The sequence below is a fragment of the Anopheles merus genome, chromosome 3L (assembly GCF_017562075.2).
Source record: "Anopheles merus strain MAF chromosome 3L, AmerM5.1, whole genome shotgun sequence".
In the NCBI taxonomy this organism is placed as follows: Eukaryota; Metazoa; Arthropoda; class Insecta; order Diptera; family Culicidae; genus Anopheles; species Anopheles merus.
Genome location: NC_054085.1, coordinates 6,983,476 through 6,994,898, shown reverse-complemented (window position 1 = coordinate 6,994,898; position 11,423 = coordinate 6,983,476). Strand labels below are relative to the sequence as shown.

At 40.8% G+C, this 11,423-nt stretch overlaps 1 protein-coding gene and 2 long non-coding RNA genes across 8 annotated transcripts; 2 read left to right on the top strand and 1 right to left on the bottom strand.

The window, feature by feature from the left end:
- Window positions 1–4,229, top strand: LOC121599397. Of its 3 annotated transcripts, XM_041927175.1 has the most exons (11): window positions 1–258; window positions 1,043–1,209; window positions 1,281–1,328; window positions 1,414–1,618; window positions 1,699–1,824; window positions 1,902–1,993; window positions 2,084–2,232; window positions 2,364–2,749; window positions 2,822–3,030; window positions 3,088–3,605; window positions 3,672–4,229. In XM_041927175.1, the coding sequence occupies exons 2-11, from the start codon at window positions 1,077–1,079 to the stop codon at window positions 3,699–3,701; spliced, it is 1,896 nt and encodes a 631-aa protein (XP_041783109.1). In that variant the 5' UTR covers window positions 1–258; window positions 1,043–1,076; the 3' UTR covers window positions 3,702–4,229. The 3 variants fall into 3 exon arrangements, with proteins under 3 accessions (XP_041783109.1, XP_041783107.1, XP_041783108.1); XM_041927173.1 differs by lacking the exon at window positions 1,043–1,209; XM_041927174.1 differs by lacking the exons at window positions 1,043–1,209; window positions 1,281–1,328.
- A 2,377-nt stretch (window positions 4,230–6,606) lies between these two features.
- On the top strand, window positions 6,607–9,935 carry LOC121599659. Of its 4 annotated transcripts, none has more exons than XR_006005712.1 (3): window positions 6,607–6,719; window positions 7,621–8,035; window positions 9,082–9,935. It is a non-coding gene; the product is annotated as an uncharacterized LOC121599659 (long non-coding RNA). The 4 variants fall into 4 exon arrangements; XR_006005711.1 differs by having other exon boundaries at window positions 9,020–9,935; XR_006005714.1 differs by lacking the exon at window positions 9,082–9,935 and adding an exon at window positions 9,036–9,064.
- A 709-nt stretch (window positions 9,936–10,644) lies between these two features.
- LOC121600154 lies at window positions 10,645–11,207 on the bottom strand. The gene is made up of 3 exons (XR_006005783.1): window positions 11,118–11,207; window positions 10,858–11,006; window positions 10,645–10,796 (listed from the first exon to the last, which is right to left on the bottom strand). It is a non-coding gene; the product is annotated as an uncharacterized LOC121600154 (long non-coding RNA).
- Window positions 11,208–11,423: the final 216 nt, after the last annotated feature.

Here is an 11,423-nt window from a genome sequence, read left to right as displayed (position 1 = left end):
ACGGCCAAGTTGGCATTTAAACATCATAAACTCATACACATAATTCATAATCAATATCAACTGCACTAATTATCATGATTCATGGTCAAAGTTCCTTTCCGGATGCGTGGATGCAGTATAAATCAGAAAGTAACGTCTCATGCAACGTGCAACGCTCGCTTTGCATTATCAGTCAGTCTTGGTTTTGCCTTTGGATGAAGATGTCTGCATACATTTCTGTGCTTATTAGCGTGTTCTTTTTAGGTTTAACAGCGCAAGGTAAGTGGAAATGTTATTTTTATCTAAGAATCATCTTCGCAAGTCATTTGCTGCTTGCATGTACCTTCTCCCGAGTATTCTCAATAGAGTTGATATTAAAAAAAGATTATCTGGTTTACATGTAGCATTAGTTAAAGTTCTTTCATAAAGGCGAGTTAGTGATACGGGCAAATAAAATCATTCGCTGGCCATAGGTTTCTGGTGAGTGGATAGTGTCGATGCTGGTGTCTATCAGGATACGTTCCGCAGTGTAATCGTTGCATTCTGTTAAGATGTGGTAGTCGATGATGTCAACTCCACAGAAACTTCATAGAGGGGGGCTGGATTTTTAAAATTACAAGGTGTGGGTGAGCCGGATGTGTCCAATCCGAAGACGTGATAGTTCTCTTTTATGGATAGCCTGTCCAGGATGGTGTTATGGTCTTAGTGATTCTCAAGAAAGAACATAGTTTTACCGAAGTCAAATGAAATCACGGCGTGGAAGTGTGTTATGGTAGCAGGACGAATTGTAGCATCGACGAGAGCTATTCGATCTGCTCTCTCGTTTTCTTCCTCGTACAATAGTACGAAGAATGTTTTTCATTTATCGTTTAACCGATTGTGGGCGGTACCAGCACTTGGTGCGAGTACCGATTTTAACGAATTTGGTGACTGAAGGAAGAGTTTATTGTGCCATCATGGAAAAATCGGCATCCCGCATCCATACGCTATTACAGGGTTTTCGATGATATTATTGACATGTTCAGGGAGTTCATTCGTTCGAGAATATGATTGACTCTTTCAGCGAGATTTTGAATTCTTCGGAAGCAGGCGTTAATATGTTCGACGATATTATTGAGCTGTCGTTTGTTTTGTTTACACCCTGTGCCGAAGCGAGTAATTTTTCATTCCTAGATGTCCTATCAGCAGTCAATACCAATGGCAGTCAATCTATTGTAAATGATATTTGGGGTAATGGTTTGTAATCAGTAAAATATTAGCATTATTATTCTATTCACATCTTTTCACCATTTTCGTTACAGTCACTGCGAATCCACAGTTTAAGCATTATCAAAATGGGGCAAGTGTTGGTAAATTGCCTTGTTATATCAGTTAATTAATGTGTATTAGTTTAAATTTATTAAACAAATCTTTATGTTTAATATTCTTTGGCAGACACGAAAGACGAAAATCTTAACAGATATAAAAGGCAGGAAGTTACGCATAACATTTCTACATACCAAGACGCTGATCATAAACTGTACAGAGAACTTCCATTTTTAGTTTTCGTAGAAACTGAAGTGCCGGGAATCGTAAATCCAGGGATATTAATATCAGAAAATTTTGTTCTGATACCGGCCCACCTCATAAAACGAAATACGTAGTGTATTATCTCCATAGAACAGGTTGTTACAACAATGAGTAATTATTTAATTAATTCACTATCTTACATAATTACAGCAAAGTTACATTTGTACTTATCGCTAGAGAACGTTTTACAATATCAAAGAAAATACGTCATCCTATGTACCGTGGAAAACAGAAGCATTTTGACATTGGATTGCTAAAGCTCGAAAATAACATCAAGTAAGTTTTTCTAATCTCGAATTCTTTCATATTAGTTATGTTAAACATTTCAAACTTTTATTTAATATTCCCTGTAGCTTACAAAGCAATGTTTTACCCGCTTGTCTATGGCTGAATGATGAAAAAAGCAACGCTGAGTTGATAGTCGCTAGATGGAATCATCGCGAAGGTATGTTTTTCAAAGAAAAATTTATAACCATCTTTTCTTGACTAATTATCTACTATCCTTGTTTCTTTATTATTTTTTTGTTACTGCCAGGCATATCATCATTAACGAAGCAAACGGATATTGTTGTAAAGGATTTTGAAAGTTGCATTTCCTTCTTTGATCCAAATATCCTCGCAATAAATAATATATCATTTTTAGATCATCAGATGTGTATCGTCAACGAAATGGAGGACGCAATGGTATGGTTGACTTTACTTAAAATGACCAATATACTTGTCAAATTCAAGTATAAATTATAAAGTTGAACTTGAGTAACAATGTATAACAAGAGTGATCTATATACATTTGTATCTATTCGTTTTATTTTCAGGATTTGAGTGGTGGACCGTTGTACGTGGATTTGGTTCATGACGATCATATTGTTCCATTTGTGATTGGAATAGCTTCAACGGCCACAAGAGCTAATTTGTACGAAATCGATATATTCACAAAACTCTCCAGATTTGGCAATTGGATTGCCGAAACAATGCGCGAAGAAGGTGAAGAAGTATCGTTTGAACCATTAGAATGCGCCAAACGCCATTTACAATATCGACGTCAAATTAACGGTTCGAAATTATTCGATTCGAGCAACACCATTGACTACATGGTATCCATTCACGGCAATCCAGATGCAAATCAGACAATCAAATGTACCGGAGCATTAATCGGAAAAGATGTCGTGGTCACATTGGGACAGTGTGTGATCAATTTCATGTGAGCACATAAGTTTAAACTTTATACGCAATGGTTTCAGCAAATAATATCGTTATGGCAATCTCTTTCCAGGCCTTATTCATCCTATGTGGTTTTCGACGATCGATCAACCATCAACATAAAAAATATCATCATACATCCTAACTACACGGCCAATACCCTCTACAATAATATAGCGATATTAAAGCTTGTGTCGGAAGCATCTATTACTCCCGCTCAAATAGCAGCAATTCACTCAAAACATAATAAAATAACCTTGTACGCTACTGACGGATCAAAAGGCAAGCTGTTTTATGGAAAGGCTACATACATTGTTAATTCACACATTTTCTCTACAGATAAGCACTACTTCTCCGTCAATGGACTTTCACTCAAGTTCAGTGACGAATGCGTCCTTTCCGACGACCACCGTTTTCTACTCCTAGAAGGATTGCAGCCGGAGCATTTGTGCCTCCAAAGCGATTATGCACTTGTTCCGGGAAGCTGTGAGGCACACCCAAGTACAGTTGTATATTGGGAGCGGTATGGAACAAAATACTTGCTAGGGTTATACATGGCTGGGGGACACTGTGGCTTTGGAGAACAAGCAATCGGTCTTTACATTTATGAGCATAATCTCTGGATCAATTCGGTGATCAATTCACCATCAAGCAAGTCACGCGAGTACATCGATCCTTTCTTGAATCTATCAGATGTATGTTCGTATGCAAATGGAAGGAGAGGTACATGCGTGAGCCAAACGAGCTGTCCGAATGTGCGCCAACGGGTGGAAAATAATTTGCCAATATTCTACTGCAAGAACAGAGCAGTGGTTTGCTGTCTCTCAGATTCTGAAACACAACTGGAAGCGGAAAATGTAAGTGAACTGTTACAATATGGATGCTGCTAAATCTTTGAACCTTATGTTGTGCTTTTGTTTCAGGAAATAACGTTTGCGATAAATCGCTGTTAGACACCACTGATATTGTAAATCGAGGAATAATATTACACATATGATTATATTACCACGCTTTGTTTACTCATTAGATTATGTTTCTTCTCAGACACTGTATAATTTTTCAGGGGATCAATTTTGCAATTTTACACCATTAAAACTAAATATAATTTGGCGGAATGTTCATCTCAACACAAAGTTGTTTCTATTATTCTCAATCAATAAAGTCCTGTTCAGACAAAATTCGGCCACCTATTTTAAATTTTAATATGGTCACCAATAGTGCTATATGAAACTTTTTCATAGTTATTTGAAGGTATTGGAGCATAACATATAATTTTGCAACAGTTTTTATATGAACGTGTTCAATAGTTATTAACGTTCGAATAACAGTGTTGTAAAAAAAGGTTACACAATAGAGGTTTGTAGGTAAAGGCACAAAACACGGACTTGCATAACCAATGACATAATAAACTCAAACATTTCTAAAAAATAGTGCCTGTATTAATAGACATACGACCATATCGGAATGTTCTGTAAATAAAAAAAAATAATAATACACCTTAATAAATGAACTTTGTCTACTATCAAGGATCCGTGGCTGAGTAAAGCACTGACCAGCATTACCGTCGGGAAGTGTTAAAATGGTACAGCATTAAAACTGCCCTAAATGTTTACCTAAAGTAAAAGATTTGGAAATAATTCAACAAACATTAAAAAACAATCGAGCAAACTACTAAAAGACCTTTACAAATTGCATACTACTAGAAGCTTGATAAGATGATACATCGGTTGTGTGAAATCTAATGATAGGCATCGAAGGATAAGTCGTTGCATTCATCTCTACAACAACACAATGAAATGTCAATGGTATACCTTTCGTTTGATGCCAAAACACCGAGAAAGCCCTACATTCGCATAACCGCTTAGGGCCTTCACTCGTGTTAATCCGCCACTGCTTAGCGGGGCAAAATGAGCACCCGCTATTTGAGCATTATTTCACTACTATTCAACGCAAAATGTATTCATTACAGTATTCTATGAGCACCATGTAAGTTTCATAACCCTTACATAACAAATAACCAAGAAAAATGTAAAATAAGGTTTAGTAGCAAATTGATTTTATTTTATCACTTCAAAAATAAGCTTAAACCAGTGTCACAAGAATGCGTTGAAGTTTTACATGATATATTTTTAAAGATATGATATTTCTATACAATTTTTACGAAGAAAGCAAGGCGATATTAATATTAAAAAAAAAACAAAAATGCTTCACGTGGGGCAAAATGGACAGTTACGCTTGGGGCAAAATGGGCAGATGCTTTTGACATACGGCGCTTGGTGAGGCTATGGTGTTGTATTTGTTGCCTCAATAATGATGACAGGCACAGCTTCAAAACATTCGATTTTGTAGATTTAAACGTGTATAAACTATTTTAATTTTGATAACATATTTTTGGAAGAATTTTAAGGGCTTTCCTGAACAGCAAAACAAAAGATAGAACGAAAATACATTTCACGAATCGTGCGCAAAAGCATACATCATTACCTAAGCGCAGTTGTTGTGGCCCATATTGCCCCAGTGTTTTGACGTTGCACAGTTTGTTTACATATGCCTATTTTGCCCCAGGGCTATGCCCATTTTACCCCGCGTGTCAAAATAGCTTCTCGTAAAAAATAATATTTTTTTACACTGTTTTCATGTTTTTAAGTTTTTTTCATTCATTGTGGCAAATTTAATCCATAGATAATGGTGGAGGCATACAATAATGAAAGAAAACTTGTGTTTTGTGGCATATTCAAAGGAATATTTAGTAAACTGCTTAACATGCCCATTTTGCCCCGTTTTCCCCTATAGTCATTGTTGCTCCCCTGCGAACGAAGCGCGAATCGGGTAGCCCTACGCTGCATGGACTCTAAACGCGCATCCCCCAGAGCTGAGGAGGGCCAGCACACAATGCTGCCATACTCCAGCACTGGCCGAATAAGTGCACAATAAAGCGTTTTGGTCTAGTCCAAGGTGGATTAACAATATCAGGTGGTGGATAAGGGCCTTGGGGGGTCGCCATAGTTGAGGGACTTTACGTCATTTTAAAACCGTTAACCATTGGTTTCCTTAGCAAAAACTGGCTTAGCAAATAGAACAGATTTCTATGCTATTATGTGCATTTTTGTGTGTCTATTGATTTTATGAGCCGGTCTCATGGTACAGTCGTCAACTCGTACGACTTAATAACATACCCGTCATGGGTTCAAGCCCCAAATAGACCGTGCCGCCATACGTAGGACTGACTATCCTGCTATGGGGGGAAATCAATAAGTCACTGAAAGCCAACCCCACAAGTGGGTTGGCAGGCCTTGACCGGCATCGGTTGTTGAGCCAAAGAAAAAAAAAAAAAAAAAAAAAAAAAAAAAAAAAAAAAATGATTTTATCGAAAAAATGAGATATATTAACAAAATATTTGATGATTTGTTTATGCACGAAATTTAAAATCATGTGAGTAAGAGTTCTAATCTCACGTAAATTGTCCATGCGGCACGTAGTTAAAGAGGAATTAATGTGAAAATTAAAAAAAAATAATGACTTCTTAGTTTTTATCATAAAAAATGTCGAAAACACAATGAATTATAGAATAAATTCGCGGAATAACACAAAATAACACACATTAATCTATGTTTTAATGTTGAATAAGAACTCGCAAAGTCCAAGATATTTTTTTAAAGAATATTTAATCGAAAAAATGGGGTAGATAAACTATCTCTATTATAAAATTCTAGTAAAGGCTGATCAGCGTTACTTTCCAGCGGTAGCTTGGATTTTTTTTGCTTACTTTACATCCATACAATGGGAATCACATCGACTATAGAAAACGCAACGTCGACTTAGTTTTTAGTGTTTTAAAATGTATGGAGAAAAATGATATAAATTACAGTCAGAATTGAATAATTGAACGTTTTGCGTGGTCTCTCAAGATTTTTCCATACATGGGCCTAATTTTTGGTTTAAGCATAGCTAAATAATGTCTTCTTCGACGTGTAAGTAAAGTTCAATAAGCGGTAAGCAAGGATTGACTATCCTTCTAAGTGGTATCAAAAGCCTGTATAGGCCGGCATGACCCGTTACTCCTTAAAGTAGGTTATTTGTTTCAGTTACTTTTTTGTATGAATGTTCTCCCTACGTTTTCATGCATACGGATCCAGTTCTTTGCGTGCGTGTGTTTACTGTATTACCCATACCAAAGCTAGTGATAAAATATATATTCTGTTTGTGCCGTACACACCGTCTTCATGCTTGTTTTGTGCGGACACAACAGATTGCATCTTGTCACAACGTTATCGAGACGTTGCTCAAACGAGAGTTTCGCGTCTACGAAAACACCCAAGTCATTGATACAACAGGCTCTCTGCAAAGTTTGCCCGTTTAGCGCGTAGTCAAAATGCACTGGAGAGCGGAAACCGCTAAAGGTAACACACTTTTTAACACAAAGGGTTAAGGAGTTACGCTTACACCAATTATCAAAATCTTGCAGCGAAGCCTCAGCGAAGTATCCGATAGTCGCCTGGTCCCTGGATTTACCGAAAATCACGCGTGAATTTTATTAACTAGAAGCCTTTTTTGATTTCTTTTAATAAACAACAAGGCAATGCAGAAAGTGATTTGAGAAGATTTGTCTTACTTTTAGGTAATTATTAATAAGGCTTGTGTGGCCATTTTATGTCGGACTCACAATACAGAAATACATTAAGCACATTTAATACATTCAATACAATTGTTTCATTGCAAACTATTTCATTTCAGCTTAATTTTGAGACAAATGTGCTGAGGTGTTGTAAAACACTTTTGCTTAATAATTCTTTTTGAGTGTAACGCAAAGAAAAGAACGCATCGATCGATTTGTAGCTATTAATATTTTTATTCTAATTTTCAATTTTTTAGCTATTATTTTAGATATTTGCGCGATGGCTGTTGTGGATCGTACGTACTGCTGCTGCCGCTGGAATTGTAAGGATGGCTGCTACCGGTGGCATTCGGCCGTCATAGCAGCTGCTCATAGACACCGCTGTGCTGCTGCAGGATGCCCTGGTCCTGGTACGTCGACGCTGCCTTTCCCGCTGCTTGTGTGTTTGGTGGTGCATACTATCTCACCACCCGGTATCGTCACTCGCCTGGTGGTGTTTCCCTTCTGTGACCCGTAAACAGCCCATCCCAACATCGTCCTCACCGCAATCGGTCACCCAGATTGAGGCTCCAGCGGTGGAAGTAGTAGGAGCACATTCTCCAAGCCGATTGGGATTCTCCAAGCCTGGTACCATCGGTGTACCATCCTCCTGATGTTCCGCTGGCCGATCCTGTAAGTAATCATTCGAACTTGTCAGTGTGGGATAATGAATATTTTGTTGTGGCAAACTTAGCTGTTGAAACCGTCGCCGTGAACGACCGCTCTCCCCCGCGTGCAGCAATCTCCAGGCTCCAGAGGTCAAACGTGAAGCTGAAACGTCTCCTTGCGTTTCACGTTGGCCGTCCACTGCAACTCAAGTGGGGGCCCGGCTGGTCCTTCAATCTGATACTCGCTGCTAGGGTAACTTCAGCGTGAATGATGATCCTTCATCCAGAAATTGCGTGCGTGCTTCGCACTCGCTTGTTCAACGCTTGCACAACCCGGGACACGATACAGGAGAATCTCGATCGACAAGGCTTTGTTACGTGGTTTGCGGCACAGCTTCATCTGCGTTACAGTCTCAACACGTTCCATGGGAGACATGCGCTTCGCATCATTCTCTTAGCTTATGATCCGTGTTCGATCCAACGAAGGTAGGGAGTTTCGAGATACCGATGGCGAGATACCCGATCGCGCACGAATCGCAGGTCATTCGCCTCCTCGAACACAAACCATCTGAATTTAGCATCATCTATCGGTTCTGTTTTGTATTTCCCAATCAACTCTGGGGCTGTTTGGGACCCATAACCTTTCTCCATTTCGTGATTGTTCGGCAGTTTGTGGCAACCGTTCTTGCGTCAGTTCCGTGAATGCCTGTTTGGCACTTTCCATGAAGGCTTCTGTAATCCAATCTGTGTGTGATGATATGTGAGAAAGAAAGCTGCGCGCTTTTGCAGAACAGTGATGGAATAGGACTGGACTATAAAGGCCCCGATAGAATGCCTCAGACCAGTACGGTAAAGAGGAGCCAGAGACTTTCGAAGACACTATTTCTATTCGATAAACTATTTTTGGAACAACCCAAGCTTTAAGAATCCGCGTCCGGGCACTTCTCGATTAGGGTGCGAGAGTTGTTTGGTGTGAAATATTTTACATTTCCCTGATATCCTGTTTTAGTTGTCCATTTTTGTAGGCCATTGATTCCGGACTGAAGTTCTTTCCTCTACATTCGGTTGCAGATTTGGACATCGCTACTAAACCGGGGTAAGAATGCTTCAGACAAATGGCGAGTAGCAGCAAATGAATTATCTCGAAAACTAAGCGTCGAAGGAGAAAAACGAGAAACGTTCTCTTTCGCTGCACGCATCCAAATCCCGATGTAAATTGAAGTGTTCGATGGCTTTTTCCATCACGAATCATGTACCAAAATTCGGTTCATTTTCCGGAGGCCGTTTTCAAATGACAGCCCGTGGTGCGTTCTGCAGAAGGACTTTGACTCCGATTTTGAGTAACGAGTGTTGGTCGTACCTACGCAAATGGTCGTTCCAAATTTGGTCTACTAGCCGCGCCCTATCCAACGAGGGATAACAATGGATCCGGGAAGGGTGAAAAAACATTCCCACACCTGTGTGTAAAACGGTGAAAATTTCACACAAAATCACGTTTTTTGACTGGAAGAGTCGAGCTGAGTGGTTCCTAGGAGGACACGCTTGTGAGACAAAAGTTGCACAACTTGTACCGACGCGTCTGTCGCTGCCTGATATAGCTTTGTATTAGTTTCCGTTCGAAAGTAATTTGACGTTTTTCCTTCCTGCAGTATGGAACAGGGAGGGCGGGAGGAGGTGCAATACCCCACCGTCGGATAGTACTTGGCGAGAGCTTTCCATCGATGCCCCGCACGCACGCCCTTATATAAGCTCGCGTTCGAAAGCTATGCTCATGTAAAGGTGGCCTATCAAAATTTGTGTTCGTGGATCGGCGTCGGCAGTGGAAAACATCCCCACAATGTACGTTTGAAGTTGATGCTGTCCGGCGAGAAAGAGTGGAAAATCGCAATCATTGCAAACTCGAAAATTAACTCGTGTTATATAGGATTATTAAAGCTTGGGTTGTTCCAAAAATATTTTATCGAATAGAAATAGTGTCCAACGTACACCAACATACATTCGAAAGTCTCTGGCTCCTCTTTACCGTACTGGTCTGAGGCATTCTATCGGGGCCTTTATAGTCCAGTCCTATTCCATCACTGTTCTGCAAAAGCGCGCAGCTTTCTTTCTCACATATCATCACACACAGATTGGATTACAGAAGCCTTCATGGAAAGTGCCAAACAGGCATTCACGGAACTGACGCAAGAACGGTTGCCACAAACTGCCGAACAATCACGAAATGGAGAAAGGTTATGGGTCCCAAACAGCCCCAGAGTTGATTGGGAAATACAAAACAGAACCGATAGATGATGCTAAATTCAGATGGTTTGTGTTCGAGGAGGCGAATGACCTGCGATTCGTGCGCGATCGGGTATCTCGCCATCGGTATCTCGAAACTCCCTACCTTCGTTGGATCGAACACGGATCATAAGCTAAGAGAATGATGCGAAGCGCATGTCTCCCATGGAACGTGTTGAGACTGTAACGCAGATGAAGCTGTGCCGCAAACCACGTAACAAAGCCTTGTCGATCGAGATTCTCCTGTATCGTGTCCCGGGTTGTGCAAGCGTTGAACAAGCGAGTGCGAAGCACGCACGCAATTTCTGGATGAAGGATCATCATTCACGCTGCAGTTACCCTAGCAGCGAGTATCAGATTGAAGGACCAGCCGGGCCCCCACTTGAGTTGCAGTGGACGGCCAACGTGAAACGCAAGGAGACGTTTCAGCTTCACGTTTGACCTCTGGAGCCTGGAGATTGCTGCACGCGGGGGAGAGCGGTCGTTCACGGCGACGGTTTCAACAGCTAAGTTTGCCACAACAAAATATTCATTATCCCACACTGACAAGTTCGAATGATTACTTACAGGATCGGCCAGCGGAACATCAGGAGGATGGTACACCGAGAACCAGGCTTGGAGAATCCCAATCGGCTTGGAGAATGTGCTCCTACTACTTCCACCGCTGGAGCCTCAATCTGGGTGACCGATTGCGGTGAGGACGATGTTGGGATGGGCTGTTTACGGGTCACAGAAGGGAAACACCACCAGGCGAGTGACGATACCGGGTGGTGAGATAGTATGCACCACCAAACACACAAGCAGCGGGAAAGGCAGCGTCGACGTACCAGGACCAGGGCATCCTGCAGCAGCACAGCGGTGTCTATGAGCAGCTGCTATGACGGCCGAATGCCACCGGTAGCAGCCATCGTTACGACAATTTCCTGTTGTGTTAAGTCTACCGGGAAAAAAAGTTGACAGTTGAACCCGTTGCACGGGATGGGGTGTGTTGCCAAGGTGGATTAAAAAATCAGGTGGTGGAAAAGGCCCTTTACCCGGGTGGGTGGGTCGCCATAGTTGGGGGCTTTGGTGTCCTTTCTTTTTAAACCCACTACACACCGTTGGTTTCAAAAAGTATAGCAAACAGAAAACAT